The 20791-nt window shown below is 41.6% G+C and overlaps 1 protein-coding gene across 1 annotated transcript; it reads right to left on the bottom strand.

Annotated features, from left to right (window-relative positions):
* Positions 1–10523: 10523 nt before the first annotated feature.
* LOC109744847 (probable tocopherol O-methyltransferase, chloroplastic) lies at positions 10524–13850 on the bottom strand. The gene is made up of 6 exons (XM_020303989.4): positions 13413–13850; positions 12103–12272; positions 11883–11987; positions 11368–11571; positions 11146–11248; positions 10524–11021 (listed from the first exon to the last, which is right to left on the bottom strand). The coding sequence occupies exons 1-6, from the start codon at positions 13780–13782 to the stop codon at positions 10876–10878; spliced, it is 1098 nt and encodes a 365-aa protein (XP_020159578.1). The 5' UTR covers positions 13783–13850; the 3' UTR covers positions 10524–10875.
* Between the last annotated feature and the right edge of the window lie 6941 nt (positions 13851–20791).

Genomic DNA, 20791 nt, shown 5'->3' with positions numbered 1-20791 from the left:
GCTTCGAAAGGTGCCATCTTCAAAATAGCTTGATAACTGTTGTTGTATGAGAACTCCGCGTAGGGCAAATTGTCATCCCAACTGGATCCATAATCTAATGCACAAGATCTCAACATGTCCTCCAGAATCTGATTGACTCTCTCGGTCTGTCCATCTGTCTGCGGATGAAAAGCTGTACTAAACTCTAGCCTCGTACCCAAAGTCTGGTGCAGCTGACTCCAAAACTTCGAGGTAAATTGTGTCCCTCTATCTGATACGATGGTCCTCGGAACTCCATGCAGACATACGATCCTGGTCATATATATCTTGGCCAACTTCGCACTCATGTAGGTGGTTTTCACTGGGATAAAGTGAGCCACTTTGGTCAAACGATCCACTACTACCCAGATAGAATCATATCCCGATCGGGTCCTGGGTAATCCGGTGATAAAATCCATGCCAAGCTTGTCCCACTTCCATTCGGGTATCGGCATAGGCTGCAGTAATCCTGCTGGCTTCTGATGTTCTGTCTTCACTCTCTGACATACATCACATACTGCTACATACTTTGCAATATCCTTCTTCATACCAGTCCACCAGAAACGCTCCTTCAAACCACTTTTCCACCGCCGCAACCTTCTGTACCCGTGAGATCCCATCTTGGGGCCTTTTCCGGCGATCTGCCGGAGGGGGATTCGATCACGGAGGGCTTCTACATCAACACCATAGCCTCTCCGATGATGTGTGAGTAGTTTACCCCAGACCTTCGGGTCCATAGTTATTAGCTAGATGGCTTCTTCTCTCTCTTTGGATCTCAATACAAAGTTCTCCTCGATCTTCTTGCAGTTCTATTCGATGTAATACTTTTTGCAGTGTGTTTGCCGAGATCCGATGAATTGTGGGTTTATGATCAAGATTATCTATGAACAATATTTGATTCTTATCTGAATTCTTATATGTATGATTTAATATCTTTGCAAGTCTCTTCGAATTATCGGTTTAGTTTGGCCTACTATATTGATCTTTCTTGCAATGGGAGAAGTGCTTAGCTTTGGGTTCAATCTTGTGGTGCTCGATCCCAGTGACAGACAGGGAACCGACACGTATTGTATTGTTGCCATCGAGGATAAAAACATGGGGTTTATATCACATTGCTTGAGTTTATCCGTCTACATCATGTCATCTTGCCTAATGCGTTACTCTGTTCTTATGAACTTAATATTCTAGATGCATGCTGGATAGCAGTCGATGTGTGGAGTAATAGTAGTAAATGCAGAATCGTTTCGGTCTACTTGACACGGACATGATGCCTATGTTCATGATCATGCCTAGATATTCTCATAACTATGCGCTTTTCTATCAATTGCTCGATAGTAATTTGTTCACCCACCGTAATATATGCTATCTTGAGATAAGCCACTAGTGAAACCTATGGCCCCCGGGTCTACTTTACATCATATGAGTTTCCGATCTATAATTCTAGTTTACTATTTTGCAATCTTTATTTTCCAATCTATACAACAAAAATACCAAACATATTTATCTTATTATCTTTATCAGGTCTCAGTTTTGCAAGTGGCCGTGAAGGGATTGACGACCCCTTTATCGCGTTGGTTGGAAGGTTCTTGATTGTTTGTGCAGGTACTAGGCGATTTTCGTGTAGTCTCCTACTGGATTGATACCTTGGTTCTCAAAAACTAAGGGAAATACTTACGCTACTTTGCTGCATCACCCTTTCCTCTTCAAGGGAAAACCAACACATGCTCAAGAGGTAGCAAGAAGGATTTCTGGCGCCATTGCCGGGGAGATCTACGCACAAGTCAAGACATACCAAGTACCCGTCACAAACTCTTCTCCCTCGCATTACATTATTTGCCATTTGCCTCTCGTTTTCCTCTCCCCCACTTCACCCTTGCCGTTTTATTCGCCCTTTTTCGTCCGCTTCTTTTCGCTTGCTTCTTGTTTGCTTGTGTGTTGGATTGATTGTTTGTCATGATGGCTCAAGATAATACTAAATTGTGTGACTTTTCCAATACCAACAACAATGATTTTATTAGCACTCCGATTGCTCCTATTATTGATGCTGAATCTTGTGAAATTAATGCTGCTCTGTTGAATCTTGTCATGAAAGATCAATTTTCTGGCCTTCCTAGTGAAGATGCCGCTACCCATCTAAACAACTTTGTTGATTTGTGTGATATGCAAAAGAATAAAGATGTGGATAATGATATTGTTAAATTGAAGTTATTTCCATTTTCTCTTAGAGATCGTGCTAAAACTTGGTTCTCTTCTTTGCCTAAAAATAGTATTGATTCATGGAATAAGTGCAAAGATGCTTTTATCTCTAAGTATTTTCCTCCCGCTAAGATCATCTCTCTTAGAAACGATATTATGAATTTTAAGCAACTTGGTCATGAGCATGTTGCACAAGCTTGGGAGAGGATGAAATTAATGATACGTAATTTCCCTACACATGGTTTGAATTTATGGATGATTATACAAAAAAATTATGCTGAATTGAATTTTGCTTCTAGAAATCTTTTAGATTCGGCCGCGGGAGGCACTTTTATGGAAATCACTTTAGGAGAAGCTACTAAACTCCTAGATAATATTATGGTTAATTATTCTCAATGGCACACCGAAAGATCTACTAGTAAAAAGGTTCATGCGATAGAAGAGATTAATATTTTGAGTGGAAAGATGGATGAACTTATGAAATTGTTTGCTAATAAGAGTATTTCTTCTGATCCTAATGATATGCCTTTGTCTACTTTGATTGAGAATAATAACGAAAGATCTACTAGTAAAAAGGTCCATGCCTAGATATTCTCATAACTATGCGCTTTTCTATCAATTGCTCGGCAGTAATTTGTTCACCCACCGTAATATATGCTATCTTGAGAGAAGCCACTAGTGAAACCTATGGCCCCCGGGTCTACTTTACATCATATAAGTTTCCGATCTATAATTCTAGGTTACTATTTTCCAATCTTTATTTTCCAATCTATACAACAAAAATACCAAAAAAATATATCTTATTATCTTTATCAGATCTCACTTTTGCAAGTGGCCGTGAAGGGATTGACAACCCCTTTATCGCGTTGGTTGCAAGGTTCTTGATTGTTTGTGTAGGTACCAGGCGATTTGCATGTAGTCTCCTACTGGATTGATACCTTGGTTCTCAAAAACTGAGGGAAATACTTACTCTACTTTGCTGCATCACCCTTTCCTCTTCAAGGAAAAACCAACGCATGCTCAAGAGGTAGCAGAGATACCTCTCCGATACTCGCAGTGACAAATCCTAATCTCGATCTATGCCAACCCAACAAACACCTTCGGAGACACCTGTAGAGCATCTTTATAATCACACAGTTACATTGTGACGTTTGATAGCACACAAGGTGTTCCTCCGGTATTCGGGAGTTGCATAATCTCATAGTCAAAGGAATATGTATAAGTCATGAAGAAAGCAATAGCAATAAAACTTAACGATCATTATGCTAAGCTAACGGATGGGTCTTGTCCATCACATCATTCTCCTAATGATGTGTTCTCGTTCATCAAATGACAACACATGTCTATGGTCAGGAAACTTAACCATCTTTGATTAACGAGCTAGTCAAGTAGAGGCATACTAGGGACACTTTGTTTTGTATATGTATTCACACATGTATCAAGTTTCCAGTTAATACAATTCTAGCATGAATAATAAACCTTTATCATGATATAAGGAAATATAAATAACAACTTTATTATTTCCTCTAGAGCATATTTCCTTCAGTCTCCCACTTGCACTAGAGTCAATAATCCAGTTCACATCGTCATGTGATTTAACACCAATAGTTCACATCGCCATGTGACTAACACCCAAAGGGTTTACTAGTCAATAATCTAGTTCACATCGCTATGTGATTAACATCCAAAGAGTACTAAGGTGAGATCATGTTTTGCTTGTGAGAGAAGTTTAGTTAACGAGTCTGCCACATTCAGAGCCGTATGTATTTTGCAATTTTTCTATGTCTACAATGCTCTGCATGGAGCTACTCTAGCTAATTGCTCCCACATTCAATATGTATCTAGATTGAGACTCAGAGTCATCCGGATCGGTGTAAAAGCTTGCATCGACGTAACTCTTTACGACGAACTCTTTATCACCTCCATAACCGAGAAATATTTCCTTAGTCCTCTAAGGATAATTTTGACCGTTGTCCAGTGATCTACTCCTGGATCACTATTGTAACCTTTTGCCAAACTCATGGCAAGGTATGCAATAGGTCTGGTATATAGCATGGCATACTTTATAGAACCTATGGTTGAGGCATAGGGAATGACTTTCATTCTCTCTCTATCTTCTACCGTGGTCGGGTTTTGAGTCTTACTCAACTTCGTACCTTACAACTCAGGCAAGAACTCCTTTGACTAATCAATTTTGAACTCCTTCAAAATATTATCAAGGTATGTACTCATCAAAAGTCTTATCAAGCGTCTTGATCTATCTTTATAGATCTTGATGCCCAATATGTAAGTAGCTTCACCGAGGTCTTTCTTTGAAAAACTCCTTTCAAACACTCCTTTATGCTTTCCAGAGAATTCTACATCATTTCCGATCAACAATATGTCATTCACATATACTTATCAGAAAGGCTGTAGTGCTCCCACTCACTTTCTTGTAAATACAGGCTTCACCGCAAGTCTGTATAAAACTATACGCTTTGATCAACTCATCAAAGCGTATATTCCAACTCCGAGATGCTTGCACCAGTCCATAGATGGATCGCTGGAGCTTGCACACTTTGTTAGCACCTTTAGGATTGAAAAAACCTTCTGATTGCATCATATACAACTCTTCTTTAATAAATCTATTAAGGAATGCAGTTTTGACATTCATTTGCCAGATTTCATTAAATGCGGCAATTGCTAAGATGATTCAGACAGACTTTTAAGCATCGATATGAGTGAGAAAATCTCATCATAGTCAACACCTTGAACATGTCGAAAACCTTTTGCGACAATTCGAGCTTTGTAGATAGTAACACTACTATCAGCGTCCGTCTTCCTCTTGAAGATCCATTTATTTTTAATGGCTCGCCGATCATCGGGAAAGTCAATCAAAGTCCATACTTTGTTCTCATACATGGATCCTATCTCAGATTTCATGGCCTCAAGCCATTTATCGGAATCTAGGCGCATCATCGCTTCCTCATAGTTAGTAGGTTTGTCATGGTCTAGTAACATGACTTCCAGAACAAGATTACCGTACTACTATCGTGTGGAACGTGCTCTGGTTGACCTATGAGGTTCGGTAGTAACTTGATCCGAAGTTTCATGATCATTATCATTAGCTTCCTCACTAGTTGGTGCAGGCATCATGGGAACGGTTTTCTGTGATGAGCTAATTTCCAATTCGAGAGAAGGTACAATTACCTCATCAAGTTCTACTTTCTTCCCACTCACTTGTTTTGAGAGAAACTCCTTCTCTATAAAGGATCCATTCTTAGCAATAAAGACCTTGCCTTCGGATCTGTGATAGAAGGTGTACCCAACAGTTTTTTTGGGTATCCTATGAAGACGCACTTCTCTGATTTGGGTTCGAGCTTATCAGGCTGAAGCTTTTTCACATAAGCATCGCAACCCCAAACTTTAAGAAACGACAGCTTAGGTTTCTTGCTAAACCAAAGTTCATATGGTGTTGTCTCAATGGATTTAGATGGTGCCCTATTTAACGTGAATGCAGCTGTCTCTAATGCATAACCCCAAAATGATAGTGGTAAATCGGTAAGAGACATCATAGATTGCACCATATCTAATAAAGTACGGTTACGACGTTCGGACACACCATTACGTTGTGGTGTTCCAGGTGGCGTGAGTTGTGAAACTATTCCACATTGTTTTAAATGAATGCCAAACTCGTAACTCAAATATTCGCCTCCACGATCAGATCGTAGAAACATTATTTTCTTGTTACGATGATTCTCCACTTCACTCTGAAATGCTTTGAACTTTTTCAAATGTTTCAGACTTGTGTTTCATTAAGTAGATATACCCATATCTGCTCAAATCATGTGTGAAGGTTAGAACATAACGATACCCGCCGCGAGCCTCAACACTCATTGGACCGCATACATCGGTATATATTATTTCCAATAAGTCAGTGGCTCGCTCCATTGTTCCGGAGAACGGAGTCTTAGTCATCTTGCCCACGAGTCATGGTTCGCAAGCATCAAATGATTCATAATCAAGTGATTCCAAAACCCATCTGCATGGAGTTTCTTCATGCGCTTTACACCAATATGACCTAAACGGCAGTGCCACAAGTATGTTGCACTATCATTATCAACTTTGCATCTTTTGGCATCAATATTATGAATATGTGTATCACTACGATCGAGATTCAATAAACCATTTACATTGGGTATATGACCATAGAAGGTTTTATTCATGTAAATAGAACAACAATTATTCTCTGATTTAAATGAATAACCCTATCGCAATAAACATGATCCAATCATATTCATGCTCAACACAAACACCAAATAACATTTATTTAGGTCCAACACTAGTCCCGAAGGTAGGGGGTGTGCGATGGTGATCTTATCAACCTTGGAATCACTTCCAACACAAATCGTCACCTTGCCCTTAACTAGTCTATGTTCATTATGCAACTCCTGTTTTGAGTTACTAATCCTAGCAACTGAACCGGTATCAAATACCCAGGGGTTACTATGAACACTAGTAAAGTACACATCAATAACATGTATATCAAATATACCTTTGTTCACTTTGCCATCCTTCTTATCCGCCAAGTATCTGGGGCAGTTTCGCTTCCAGTGACCATTTCCTTTACGGTAGAAGCACTCAGTTTCAGGCTTGGGTCTAGCTTTGGGCTTCTTCACGAGAGTGACAACTTGCTTTTCATTCTTGAAGTTCCCTTTCTTTCTCTTGCCCATTTTTCTTGAAACTAGTGGTCTTGTTAACCATCAACACTTGATGCTATTTCTTGATTTCTACCTTCGCTGATTTCAGCATCGGGAAGAGCTTGGGAATCGTTTTCATCATCCCTTGCATATTATAGTTCATCACGAAGTTCTAGTAACTTGGTGATAGTGACTAGAGAACTCTGTCAATCACTATCTTATCTGGAAGATTAACTCCCACTTGATTCAAGCGATTGTAGTACACGGACATTCTGAGCACATGCTCACTAGCTGAGCTATTCTCCTCCATCTTGTAGGCAAAGTACTTGTCAGAGGTCTCATACCTCTTAACACGGGCATGAGTCTGAAATATCATTTTCAGCTCTTGGAACATCTCATATGCTCCATGGCATTCAAAACATTTTTGAAGTCCCGGTTCTAAGCTGTAAAGCATGGTGCACTAAACTATCAAGTAGTCATCATACTGAGCTTGTCAAACGTTCATAACGTCTGCATCTGCTCCTGCAATAGGTCTATCACTTAGTGGTGCATCAAGGACATAATTCTTCTGTGCAGCAATGAGGATAATCCTCAGATCATGGACCCAGTCCGCATCATTGCTACTATCATCTTTCAACTTAGTTTTCTCTAGGAACATATCAAAAATAAAACAGGGGAGCTATACGCGAGCTATTGATCTACAACATAGATATGCAAATATTATCAGAACTAAGTTCATGATAAATTAAGTTCAATTAATCATATTACTTAAGAACTCCTACTTAGATAGACATCCCTCAAGTCATCTAAATGATCACGTGATCCATATCAACTAAACCATGTCCGATCATCACGTGAGATGGAGTAGTTTTCAATGGTGAACATCTCTATGTTGATCATATCTACTATATGATTCACGTTCGACCTTTCGGTCTCCAGTGTTCCGAGGCCACGTCTGTACATGCTAGGCTCGTCAAGTTTAACCTGAGTATTCCACATGTGCAAAACTGTCTTGCACCCGTTGTATGTGAACGTAGAGTTTATCACACCCGATCATCACGTGGTGTCTCGGCACAACGAACTGTCGCAACGGTGCATACTCAGGGAGAACACTTATACCTTGAAATTTTAGTGAAGGATCATCTTATAATGCTACCGCCGTACTAAGCAAAATAAGATGCATAAAAAGATAAACATCACATGCAATCAAAATATGTGACATGATATGGCCATCATTATCTTGTGCCTTTGATCTCCATCTCCAAAGCACCGTCATGATCTCCATCGTCACCGCTTGACACCTTGATCTCCATCGTAGCGTCGTTGTCGTCTCACCAACTATTGCTTCTACAACTATCGCTAACGCATAGTGATAAAGTAAAGCAATCACATGGTGTTTGCATTTCATACAATAAAGCGACAACTATAAGGCTCATGTCAGTTGTCGATAACTTTTACAAAACATGATCATCTCATACAATAACGTATATCACATCATGTCTTGACCATATCACATCACACACATGCCCTACAAAAACAAGTTAGACGTCCTCTACTTTGTTGTTGCAAGTTTTATGTGGCTGCTACGGGCTTCTAGCAAGAACCGTTCTTACCTACGCATCAAAACCTACAACGGTGATTTATCAAGTTTGCTGTTTTAACCTTCAACAAGGAACGGCCGCAGTCAAATTCGATTCAACTAAAGTTGGAGAAACAGACACCCGCCAGCCACCTTTATGCAAAACTAGTTGCATGTTTGTATGTGGAACCGGTCTCATGAACGTGGGCATGTAAGGTTGGTCCAGGCAGCTTCATCCAACAATACCGCCGAATCAAAATAAGACATTGGTGGTAAGTAGTATAACGATCACTGCCCACAACTCTTTGTGTTCTACTCGTGCATATCATCTACGCATAGACCTGGCTCGGATGCCACTGTTGGGGAACGTAGCATGCAATTTCAAAAAAATTCCTACGCTCACGCAAGGTCTATCTAGGAGATGCATAGCAATGAGAGGGGGAGAGTGTGTCCACGTACCCTCGTAGACCGAAAGCGGAAGCGTTAGTTTAACGCGGTTGATGTAGTCGAACGTCTTCTCGATTCAACCGATCAAGTACCGAACGTACGACACCTCCGAGTTATGCACACGTTCAGCTCGATGACGTCCCTCGAACTCTTGATCCAAGTGTCGAGGGAGAGTTCCTCAGCACGACGGCGTGGTGACGGTGATAGTGAAGTGATCCGTGCAGGGCTTCGTCTAAGCACTACATGAATATGACCGGAGACGTAAACTGTGGAGGAGGGCGCCGCACACGGCTAACAATGTTTGTTGTGTGTTCTAGGCGCCCCCTCCCCACATATATATATAGGTGGGAGGGGGAGGGAAACAGCCATGGGGCGCCCCAAGTAGGAGGAATCCTATTTGGGGGCCTCCTCCAATTCGGCCTCCCCCTTTCCTTATCTCCGGAGGGGGGAAGGAAAGAGGGGAGAGGGGAAAGGAAGGGGGAATCCTATTCCCTCTATTTCCTTTCCTCCTCCCCTTTTCCTTTCTCCACTTAGGCCAACCCATATGGGGGCGCACCAGCCCCTTAGGGGCTGGTCTGTCCCGCCCTTGGCCCAATAAGGCCCATATCTTTGCCGGGGGGTGCCCGGAACCCCTTCCGGTGACCCGATACGTACCCGGTACCCCCGAAACACTTCCGGTGTCCGAATACTATCGTCCTATATATGAATCTTTACCTCTCGACCATTTTGAGACTCCTCGTCATGTCCGTGATCTCAGCCGGGACACCGAATAACATTCGGTCACCAAATCACATAACTCATATAATACAAAATCGTCATCGAACGTTAAGCGTGCGGACCCTACGGGTTCGAGAACTATGTAGACATGACCGAGACACCTTTCCGGTCAATAACCAATAGCGGAACCTGGATGCTCATATTGGTTCCTACATATTCTGCGAAGATCTTTATCGGTCAAACCGTAATGACAACATATGTTATTCCTTTGTCATTGGTATGTTACTTGCCCGAGATTCGATCGTCGGTATCCTCATACCTAGTTCAATCTAGTTACCGGCAAGTCTCTTTACTCGTTCCGTAATGCATCATCCCGCAACTAACTCATTAATCACATTGCTTGCAAGGCTTATCGTGATGTGCATTACCAAGAGAGCCCAGAGATACCTCTCAGATACTCGCAGTGACAAATCCTAATCTCGATCTATGCCAATCCAACAGACACCTGTAGAGCATCTTTATAATCACTCAGTTACGTTGTGACGTTTGATAGCACACAAAGTGTTCCTGCGGTATTCGGGAGTTGCATAATCTCATAGTCAAAGAAATATGTATAAGTCATGAAGAAAGCAATAGCAATAAAACTTAACAATCATTATGTTAAGCTTACGGATGGGTCTTGTCCATCACATCATTCTTCTAATGATATGATCCCGTTCATCAAATGACAACACATGTCTATGGTCAGGAAACTTAACCATCTTTGATTAACGAGCTAGTCAAGTAGAGGCATACTAGGGACACTTTGCTTTGTCTATGTATTCACACATGTATCAAGTTTCCGGTTAATACAATTCTAGCATGAATAATAAACATTTATCATGATATAAGAAAATATAAATAATAACTTTATTATTGTCTCTAGGGCATATTTCCTTCAGATGATTGGGCTCTATGCGGGCAACCAAACTCAACCATGGTGCATTTTGTTTGCATGTATAGCGTCATAGGATTTTGTGTTCTTCCTTTTTCTACCAATCAATCCACAACAGCGCGCAATCTGGCAGGCTTCCCTTTTTTTAAGTACAGTAATGATCTGATGAATCTGAGGAGAATTTTGCTTTAGGAACCATTCTCATATGGCACTTCCAGTTGCAGATACAGAGGCACGGTAACACGAAATTATTCAGCTACAAGGCGACAGCAAGCCGAGTCTATTCCAATCACATGGGTTCTATTCTACACTCTGGGCGATGCGGCCTCAGGTTCTCCTTCTATGGCTGCTTGGGGTTTGTGGCAGGTGATGATGCTGAACTTAATGAGGCCTTTCTTGTAGCCTTGGATCATGAGAGGCATCACCAGTGCTCCCTTTATCGTCTTCCATCCTGATAATCAAGACAACACCAAAGTGAGTTGAAATGTACGTATATATCAGCTACAAAAAGAACATCAAACAGATCACCTCGGTTCGATGAGCAGCACAGAGAGAGAAAGACAAGAAGAGCATACCACTCCTTAGTAGAGAAGTGAGGCCTTTCCATGTCAGTGCTGATTGGATGACAGCAGGCCAGAACGGGGCCACGTTTTCAGACCAGTCGGCCGTTTTGATATCCTGATAGTAGAGGAATATTTTGTGTATCAGGTAGGTCAAAAAATATATATCAAATTTTGGTCTCATGCAAATTTGTGTACCAGGTAGGTCAAATCAATTCAAAATTTGGGGGAAAATACCTCAAGAGACAATGACTCGGCAATCTTGACATAATCCGAGGGAGAGCACCAATCCGGGAGGTAATATGCATCACAAATCTTTTTCAAAAGATTCAGCTCGTCAGGTTTCAGTGAGTCCTCCGATGGCGCGAGGTTCCTATGGCACCAGGTCACGATGATGATAGTTGCTCCTGGAGCTGCGACGCGTGCCAGCTCGCTTACAAACTGATAAAAGATTTTGTAAGATTTCACCGCAATACTCAACATCTACTTTCATACCTGATTGGACTAATTTTCTGGTTTTATCGTTTGTCATAGGATTAACTATGTATCTTTATGCACGTAATTACATGTTCTTGAAAAAAGGTAATTACATAAACAGGTAATATGGATTTTCCAACAACACCAAGTTATTTGCAAGAGATACATATCGACCCAGTCTGTCACACAAACTGATATAATATTTTGGCAGCTTGTCTTGAACGGTTTTGCAATGACTCATACTGTTTAGTTTCTTCTAGAACTAGTATGTTTACCTTCTGTTTGTTCGGCATGTGCTCACCACTCTCCATAGACCAGACAAGATCAAACTGCCCATCAGGAAATGGTTGCTCCAGAGCATCAGCAACTTGGAAAGAAGCCTGGGCCAAACATGTGCACATTGTCACTTCCAAAACCAAACCAAACCCCAAGTAGGTCTGAGGTCAGAGATTGAAACCCCAAACTAATTGGCAAGAGCAGAACAGTAGAAAAAACCTTGTCCGACAACCCCTGTGCTGCTGCGAGGGCATTTCCTCTCTCGGCTTGCACTGGGCTCAATGTGATCCCAGAGCATTGTGCTCCATATTTGTTCGCCAGGTATCTTGAGCTACCACCGATTCCGCATCCGACATCAACAATCGTTTTCGGTTTGTTTGTCGGATCGTCTGCAAGCACAGGCATTCCCTCAAAAACAGCAGTAAATCCTGCACTAAAAACTTGAAGTACAGATCAAGCTAATTGTCCATACATAATGGCAAATTGGCCAAGTTCCCCTTGTTTTGAACAAGGTGCTATATTCTCTCTAAATGTCTCTTTTAACCTTTTTTATTAATTTGAACTAGCTTGATTTCCCATGGAACTATGCTGCAACATACTACTGAACTGAAGATGTAGTTGAGGTTATGCAACTGTAATACTTATGACTGAACATATATTCATATTTATTATTAAACTTTAGGCAGCTATAATACCTGATAAGACTACGACATTCTTTTCATGCCATTTCAATTAAAGAAACAATGCATATATCGTGGAGAGTGAGCATAAAATGAAACCACACTCTCGCACCAAAATTACAGGAGACCCCAAACTTAATTTCTCAAAAGAAAGAAGTCGCAACTCGTGAACCATCCTAAAAAAGGGTACAAGCAAAAACTCTACAGAAATTGAAAGAGAATGTTTAGAAGAGAATTCGTAGGGGAGGGAATGGCTACCAGCCTACCACGTAACACCTGTGCGGTCTTCTAGACGGGCTGATCAAGAGGTGTACTGTACATCTAAAAAAAGTGTACTGTGTAGCGTTTACTGACTTTCCTTTTAAAACAAAATTTTATACAGACTACATACAGAAGTATTACTGCAAATTAGTAGGCAGCTATAGCATTGGGAGTTTAGAGGGCACGACCACTGTAAGCCAGACTCTGGTAGAAGTGCTAACTGGAGCGGCAGAACGTACTGTAAAAAACATTCGCAGCTCAGGCAAATTTTTGGGCCCAAATCTAGATTGGCTCGCCGGTGCCACGGCGGCGAGCAGAGTGCCAGAGAGTACTGGCAGAGCAGTGATAAGACGACCAAGCTCAATCCAAACAGTGCCATCTCGTACTTGCAAAAGCAATGGTCATCAGCGTGGCAACTGGCAAGTACAGCCAGTCGGATAGCTCAGCTCAATATAGAGTGCACAAATCCGCCTCGTGGGCTGTTGCTGGCCAGCTACGAATTGGGCCGGCACGGTTGAACCAAGCAGATAGCTCGACCTTGGTGCGAATTGCGACACGAGCGTAGGGTCCGGACCGGACGTTGCTTACCGGGGACGGCGGCGAAGGCGAGGGCCTCCTCGATCATGCGGATCTGGGCGCGGCGGTGGTCGGACATGGAGGCGGCCTCGCCGGAGTCGTAGAAGCCGTGGTGCATGTGCTCGCCCCAGATGCTCTCCCACAGGCCGGACGACTCGTCGTAGAGCCCCGCGATGCCCTCCTTCAGCCCCGGCGCCGCCGCGTCGGCCCGGGCCGCGGTCGTCGACGACGCCATCGAGCGCACGGAGCGCGTCGGCCGGCGGGAGCGGCAGGGCGGGCCGGGGGACGGGGCGAGCCGCGTGGCCGAGGCTCGGTCGAGGCGGCGGCGCGGCGTCCAGGCGGTGGAGAGGAGTGAGTGGAGCAGGGCGGCGGAGTTTGCCATTTTGTATTTGGAGCCTCGTGAGCGCCTGACAGCTCCGGGGGTGGAGTAGTATTTTTTATTGACGCGAGGTCACGTGGGCCACGCACGCCAGTGGCAGGCAGCTCAGCGTGCCGCCGGATGCCAGACGAACGTACACCTGTGCGATTGGGGTGAAAATTGGGGCAAAGATGGGCGGCTACGAGAGGCGAGACTCGTCGCATCTAGCCCATTGTCACACCGTGCCAAGCTAGCTAACCATAGCCCACGGTACTGTGACTTGACATTGTCTCCGTGCCAAACTGGCAGTGACTCCGCTCGCTCCTTCGGCGTTTTTCTCCGGCTCGACCGACGGTTTCCTGCTGGAATAGGACTAGTACTGCGCTCCTTTTGCTACCACACGTACAAATAAAAGGCCTAAATAAAACATACAAATAAAAGGAAATTTATTTTGTTAACATTGGGTTTTCAAGAGAATTGGGTGAATCTAATTATGCAGTGTGTTTCCTCTGTGGAGCACCGAGTTTTAAACCTACTAAAGGATCAAGGCAGGGGGACCCTCTATCTCTTTACTTATTCTTGTGTGTACCGAGGGCCTGACTGCCCTTTTGGCTAATGCGGAGGAGAATGGTTTTTTGTCCGGAGTAAAAGTCAGTAAAGATGCTTCAGTGATTTCTAATATTCTCTTTGCTGATGATTCACTGATCCTCATGAGATCTAATGCCATGAACGCGAAGGTGCTGAAAGCAGCATTAGATTCATATTGTGCTGCCTCGAGACAAATGGTGAGCGTAGAGAAATCAAGCATCGTTTTTAGTCCCAATGCGAAAGTGAAAGACAATGCACAAATCTGCATATTTTGAATATTATGACTGAAGCCCTCAATGACAAGTATTTGGGTGAGTGAAGTGCATCATAGGTCCTCGAACTATTTCAGAGGTGTCATGTAGGTCCTCGAACTATGATAATCGTCATCCAGGTCCTCAAAGTGCAATATGTGTGTTATTCTGGTCCTCAAACTATTTTGAAGGTGTCATTTAGGTCCTTGAACTATTTCAAAGTTGTCACATATATACACACTTATTACACTTCAAGGATTTTTGAGGACCTAGATGACATTTTTCATAGTTTGAGGACCTACGTGACACAATCGAAATAGTTCGAGGACCTAGGATACACTTCACCCTATTACCAGCGAATGTGGGTATGGACAAAAGCTCCTGCTTTTATTTCCTGATTGATCAAATTATTACAAAAATTAGTGGATGAAAGGAAAATTGTTATCTGCCAGAGGGAGGGAAATTCTCCTCAAGTCTGTTCGACAAGCTATTCCCACCCAAGCCAGGCACACACGTGGGCCCGACTCATGCGTGCAAAGTAGCCCGACACAGCCAGCAGGACGACCCCTTGCACAGCCAACTTGACGCAGCGTGCACCCAGGTGTCGCAACACGCGAGCCGCACGCGTACCCGTGTGGGGCAAACCAAATAGCCCGAAAAAGGCCCACGCGTGAGCCGGTGCTGCGACCGCAACGCACCCCCGGCTGGCACGACCAGACCAACACGATAAGGATTGAAGATGCCGACACGCAGGTCTGGCCACGCTATTGCGCGTGGGCATCGCGCGATAGTGCCGACGCGGGTGCGCCCAACGCCGCCCAATGATGGTGGCCCTAGGCGTGCCCCCGCGGTCCATCCGTCATGGACCGCCAAGTCTGGTCACCCGAGCGCACATCGTCCAGGTAGATCGGACGGCGCGTATAGGTCCCAAGAGGTCATCACGGCAAGCCAGCGCAAATGGACTGCTCAAAGGGCTCTCTCACCCGCGAAGCCCACAGGGAGGCGGGTACTCCAGGATCTTCATAGGAATAATTCCATTTATATGAATTTTAACCATTTTTCGTCATTTTTATGTTATTTTACCTTTTATCATTTTCCTTCATGATTTTTTTTAAATTTGGATATTTTGTAAATGCATTACTGTTCTTAAAAAATCATGAATATTTTAAAATGTACCTATCCTAAAAATAAGTGAACATTGTTGTATATCCATGAGCATTTTACTAAAACTCTCTCACATATTTTTTAGAATTTCAAACATTGTATAAATTCTCTAGTATTTTTCAATTCAAGATGTTTTTAATATCCATAAAGATTTTTTAAATTCATGATGTTTGAAAATTAAGGAACACTTTCTAACACTTGTGAATTATTTGAATTCATTAACCTTATTTAATTCGTGAAAACTAGGTCTGAGCAACCGATTTTATTTTCCCCAAACACGCGGTACTTTTTTCATCAGGAGCGACCATTTCCCCCGGGATGAGTGGTACTGGAGCAGGAGCGCCTATTCCTCGCGTTACAAGAGACGAGACCGAACCCTCGCGTCGGGGGAGCCCCAAATGGGCCGGCCCACCTGCGAGGGAGGCCGCGGCCTGTTCTTTTTGTTTTGATTTTCAGTTTTTTGTTCTCATTTTTTTGCTTTCTTTTTGTACTTTTATTTATACTTTAAAATATTCTACATATTAAAAAATGTTGAATAAGTATTAAAAACGTTGATTGAGTATTTGAAAAATATTGAATAAGTAATAAAAAAATGTTGAACAAGTATTTGAAAATGTTGAATAGTATTAAAAATGTTAAATAAGTATTTGAAAAAGGTTGAATAAGTATTTTAAAATATTGAACAAGTACTTGAAAAATCTTGAACTAGCCTTTAAAAAATATTGAAATAAGTATTAAAATGTTGAAAGATATTTGAAAATATGTTGAATAAGTGTTCGGACAATGTTGAACGTGCATACAAAAAAAATTATCACATTTTTTTGACATATACGAAAATGTAGAGTGAAAATGAAAACAAACATAAGAAAAAACAAAAGAAAAAATGGAGAAGAAAAAAGAAAACCAAACAAAAAATAAAAAGGAAAACAAAAAAACCAAAAAAACGAAGGAAAAGTGAAGAACCGACAAAACGGTTTAAACAAAAAAATACATAAAAACCTTGTGAAAAAATCGGATCTAGTTTCCTAAAGTTGACAGGGCCCTAGAAAATGTTGGGAACAAGACTCTACCGCGCTGGTTATCACCGTTGCGTGTTGACCCAAAGACCTAGTATCGAAACCTGCGTGCCCCATTTTTCTTCTCCATTTCTTTTATAGATGATACTGGGCCAGCTCGAAACTGTAGATGCTTAAGCGACACATCCCTATTCGTATCACTTAACGCGAGATATAATCGCCGCGTATCGGAGCAACCGAGCTTTTCTATTAATGAGTTATTGGGCCAGCAAATTCTAACGATTTGATGCATAGAGCATAGAAAGGTCCACATCCCGGTCAGAAATTCTGAGAGTAACTAGTTGACGAATGCTCTTTCAGGAGAGTCGCAACGATCATTTGCGGGTGGGCTGAGAGAGCGCCACTTGGCGCCCTCTGGGCGCTCCCTCCGGATTTTGTTTTTGTTTTTATTTTTCCGCATGTGTTTTCGTCTTTTTAGATGGTTTTTCTGTTTTTTTTTACTTTTCGGTTTTTCACCGATCTCTCTTAGCTTTTAGACAAAAAATGAATTTAGAAAAAACATTGCGCCAAAGAACATGTTTTCACTTTTTTTCTCTTCATCGTGCCTCTCAGAAATAGAAAAAATGTTTTTTTTTCTTTTTCTTTTTCTTCTGTGAGAGGCATGGCCGTGCCACTTGTAAACGAAAAAAAACTTTTTCTCTTTTTTTCGTGAGGGGCACGGTTTTGCTTCCGCGTGAGGCACAATTTTGCTTCGGTGAGTGGCACGGCCGTGCCCCTCAAAAGCGAAAAAAACACGTGTTCTTTTTTCTACTTTTGTGAGAGGCACGTTTTTGCTTCCGCGAGAGACACGACCATGCCTCTCGGAAACGAAAAAATACACGTTTTCTCTGTTGTTTTTCCATGAGCAGGAGAGGAAACGGCTTCCGAAAAGGAAAAAACATGCTTACTATTCGGTTTTTTCGTGATTTTTTTCTTAGAAACCTATCAACATGGATCTAGTTTTGAAGATCGCGACGAAATTTATCCAACGGTGAAAAACGGTTCGAGATTTGGACGCACGGTTTAAGAGATAAAACGTTTTGAATAAACAGATCTGGAAAAAAAAAGGAAAAACTCTCATGTTCACATGCAACACGCCACTTGTCACAACTTAGGAAGATGAGAGTGATCTTTAGAAGGAGTGATTTTGGAAAATTCTTAAGTCCGCCAGTCTTATAGAAAGGCCCACATTATCGAAACGCAATGATATCTTATATCTCAGGGACATCCTATTCCATGCCTTAAGCTACAACCGTGGATCAACCGGTCGGTAGCAATCGCTTTGTTATCCACTCGCTTGCATGTTCAAAAAAATGGTACATCCAGGCCAAGAGAAAAGAGCAGATATTGGCTATCGGATAGATTATTTAAAAAACATGAATTCCAAAATTCTTGTGGATTTTGAAAATATATTAAAATTTTCTTTGAAAAATATTCATGAATTAAAATTATTATTGGATTTTCTAAATGTATATAGTTCTTAAAAGTGTTCATGAATTTAAAAAATGTGCACGAGATTTAAAAAATGTTCGCATATTAAAGAAAGTTCATCAATTTAGAAATATTCATTTATTTTATAAAAGTTCCCAATTTTAAATTGTTCAGCAAACTGATTTTTTTATTAATTTAAATATATTGATCAATTTATGAAATGTTAGAGAATTCAAAAAAATCACGAGTTTTCATATATTGCGGAAGTTCCCAACTTTTTTGAAGTTATTCGTGATTATAAAACAAAACGAGGGGGGAAAGAGCGATTTTAAAAATTCATAAAAATAAACCATATAAAAACAAGAAAAAAAGTGGGAAAAAATATAATACGCAGGGGAAAAAGGAAAATTTTGTCAAAAAAATCGGCCATGTTGCCTTCTAGAGGCGAGACCAACACGTTGTCCCCCATGCGTCGAATAATTTTGCCCACTATTCCGTGAAAATGGCGCGGAATATGCAATTACTGAACAATTTAGTACAAACATTGATGACAATGCAAAATGTTGGTTGTTTGCTATGCATGATTCACTTGCAGATGAAGAGTTCACCACCTTTGTAGTGACTCTTTGGACAGTGTGGGGAGTGCAATGGAAATATCAAAGCCCATTTGTTGTCCATAGCTTTGTTCGACATTACTTACGCGAGCTGCGAGCAATCGAACCTAGGGTGACTCATGTGCGTGTTTCATCCCCGAATAGGTCAACACAGTGGATCGCGCCGCCTGCTGGGCTAGCAAAATTAAATGTTGACGCCGTTCTTGGGAGAGGAGTATCATATGGAGCTGTGGGTGCCATCTGGAGAGATCAAGCCAGTATGTTCCTTGGTGAGTCGGCAGTGGTTTTCCCAAATATTTCTGAGCCGGCGACTCTTGAATCATTGGCCATCAGGGAGGCGTTGGCCTTAGCAGATGATTGTATGAGAGGAGCATTCAAGTGGCGTCAGATTGCAAAGTGGTAATGGACGATATACAACAGAAGAACCCAACGATCTACGGAGCGATCATACATGAAATCATAAACTGAAAACTCTTTTTACTTTTTGTAATATTATCCATGAATTTAGGAGCTCGAATGCTGAGACTCACAAACTCGTGAAGCATGCATTATCCTTAGGGGCTGGCCGTCAAGTTTGATTAGGTTAGCCCAATGATCTTAATGTCGTCTCTGTAAACATTGTGGCGGTCGAATAAAAAGCTTCGGAGTTTGCCTAAAATAAAATTAGAGCGAGCCAGACGTTTCCTCACTACAAAACATGTTTTCCACCTAGCCCGTGAAGGACGGACGCCACTTCGTTACCCTTTTTCCCTTGCCACATTTCCCAATCCCTATCATGGCGCGGGCTATGAACGTACGATTTTGCTAGTTTTCTATTTTGCTTTTTTCTCTTTTATATGTATTTCAAAACATTGTATAAAAATATACATTTGGAAAATTATTTATAATTTATTAATATCATATAAACGTTTCAACGTATGTTTAAAAAGAGTAAAAAAACACGGTCCAGACACAAATGCTCGTACACACGCATGCACATCCTATCACTATGAGTACCTCCGAAAGACTGTGCTGGTACATCATCTTGAGATTGACAAAGCCGCCACATATGCATCATAGTCAACATGAATGTCTCCTCTCACTGAACGCACATCGCCGGAAGATCTGGAATAAATCCAGAAAAATACGAGCACCAGTGTCAAGTCTGAGACTTGAACCCTGTTGGGCCGGGGATATCACTATCCTTCTAACCATCCAATAGCAGGCTGGTTCACAAAAAAGTAATTAAAAAGTGTGTTCTTAGAAAAATGTTCATCATGTTTTCAGAAAATGTTCATCATGGATCAAAAACCTTTTCATTGTATGATTTAAAAAATGTTCATGTTGCATTTCAAAAACTATTTATAGTGTATCTAAAAAATCGTGCATTTAAAAAAAAACTGATTACAGTATTAACTAAAAATCTATCATGTATTTTAAACAATATCATTTAATTTAAAAGAATGATCACATATTTAAATAATGTTCATCAAGTGTAAAGATGTATTATCACGTATTAAAAAAATCATTCTTCGTGTATTGATGAATTTTTCATAGTGTACTTAAAGGAATGGTCATAGTATAATTGTAAAATGTTTATCATGTACACGGGTTCATCATGTAACAACATTTTATTTAGGAAAATCGCCTAACCATGGCAGTGCTGAACCCACACTCTTTTGGACCGGCCCACGCCGGCTCACGCAGGCGAGAGCACACTGTAACTCACCATATGCGTGATATAGCTGTTCCGGAAAGAAACTTCTGTGCCTGGTAAGGCGAGTGCCGAGTAGCACATGCATGATGCAGCATGGTAGTAGTAGAATCTCAGGCACACACACGTACTGCGCGCTGGTCCACGAGCAGTGGCCAACTCTCGCGGTCCGATGGGCATCGAATTATACGTACCCATGTACGCCCTTTAAGATGCGCACATGTTATCGTGTGAAGC

This window comes from Aegilops tauschii, chromosome 6, assembly GCF_002575655.3.
Source record: "Aegilops tauschii subsp. strangulata cultivar AL8/78 chromosome 6, Aet v6.0, whole genome shotgun sequence".
In the NCBI taxonomy this organism is placed as follows: Eukaryota; Viridiplantae; Streptophyta; class Magnoliopsida; order Poales; family Poaceae; genus Aegilops; species Aegilops tauschii.
This window is presented reverse-complemented; position numbering and strand designations above follow the sequence as displayed.

Excerpts from the sequence above, each read along its gene's own strand:
- LOC109744847 (XM_020303989.4), bottom strand. The coding sequence starts at position 13,782 with ATGGCAAACTCCGCCGCCCTGCTCCACTCACTCCTCTCCACCGCCTGG. Across the intron at positions 11,988-12,102 it reads CACAGGGGTTGTCGGACAAG|GCTTCTTTCCAAGTTGCTGA; the intron begins GTTTTTTCTACT and ends TGTTTGGCCCAG. Across the intron at positions 11,249-11,367 it reads CCGAGTCATTGTCTCTTGAG|GATATCAAAACGGCCGACTG; the intron begins GTATTTTCCCCC and ends CTCTACTATCAG.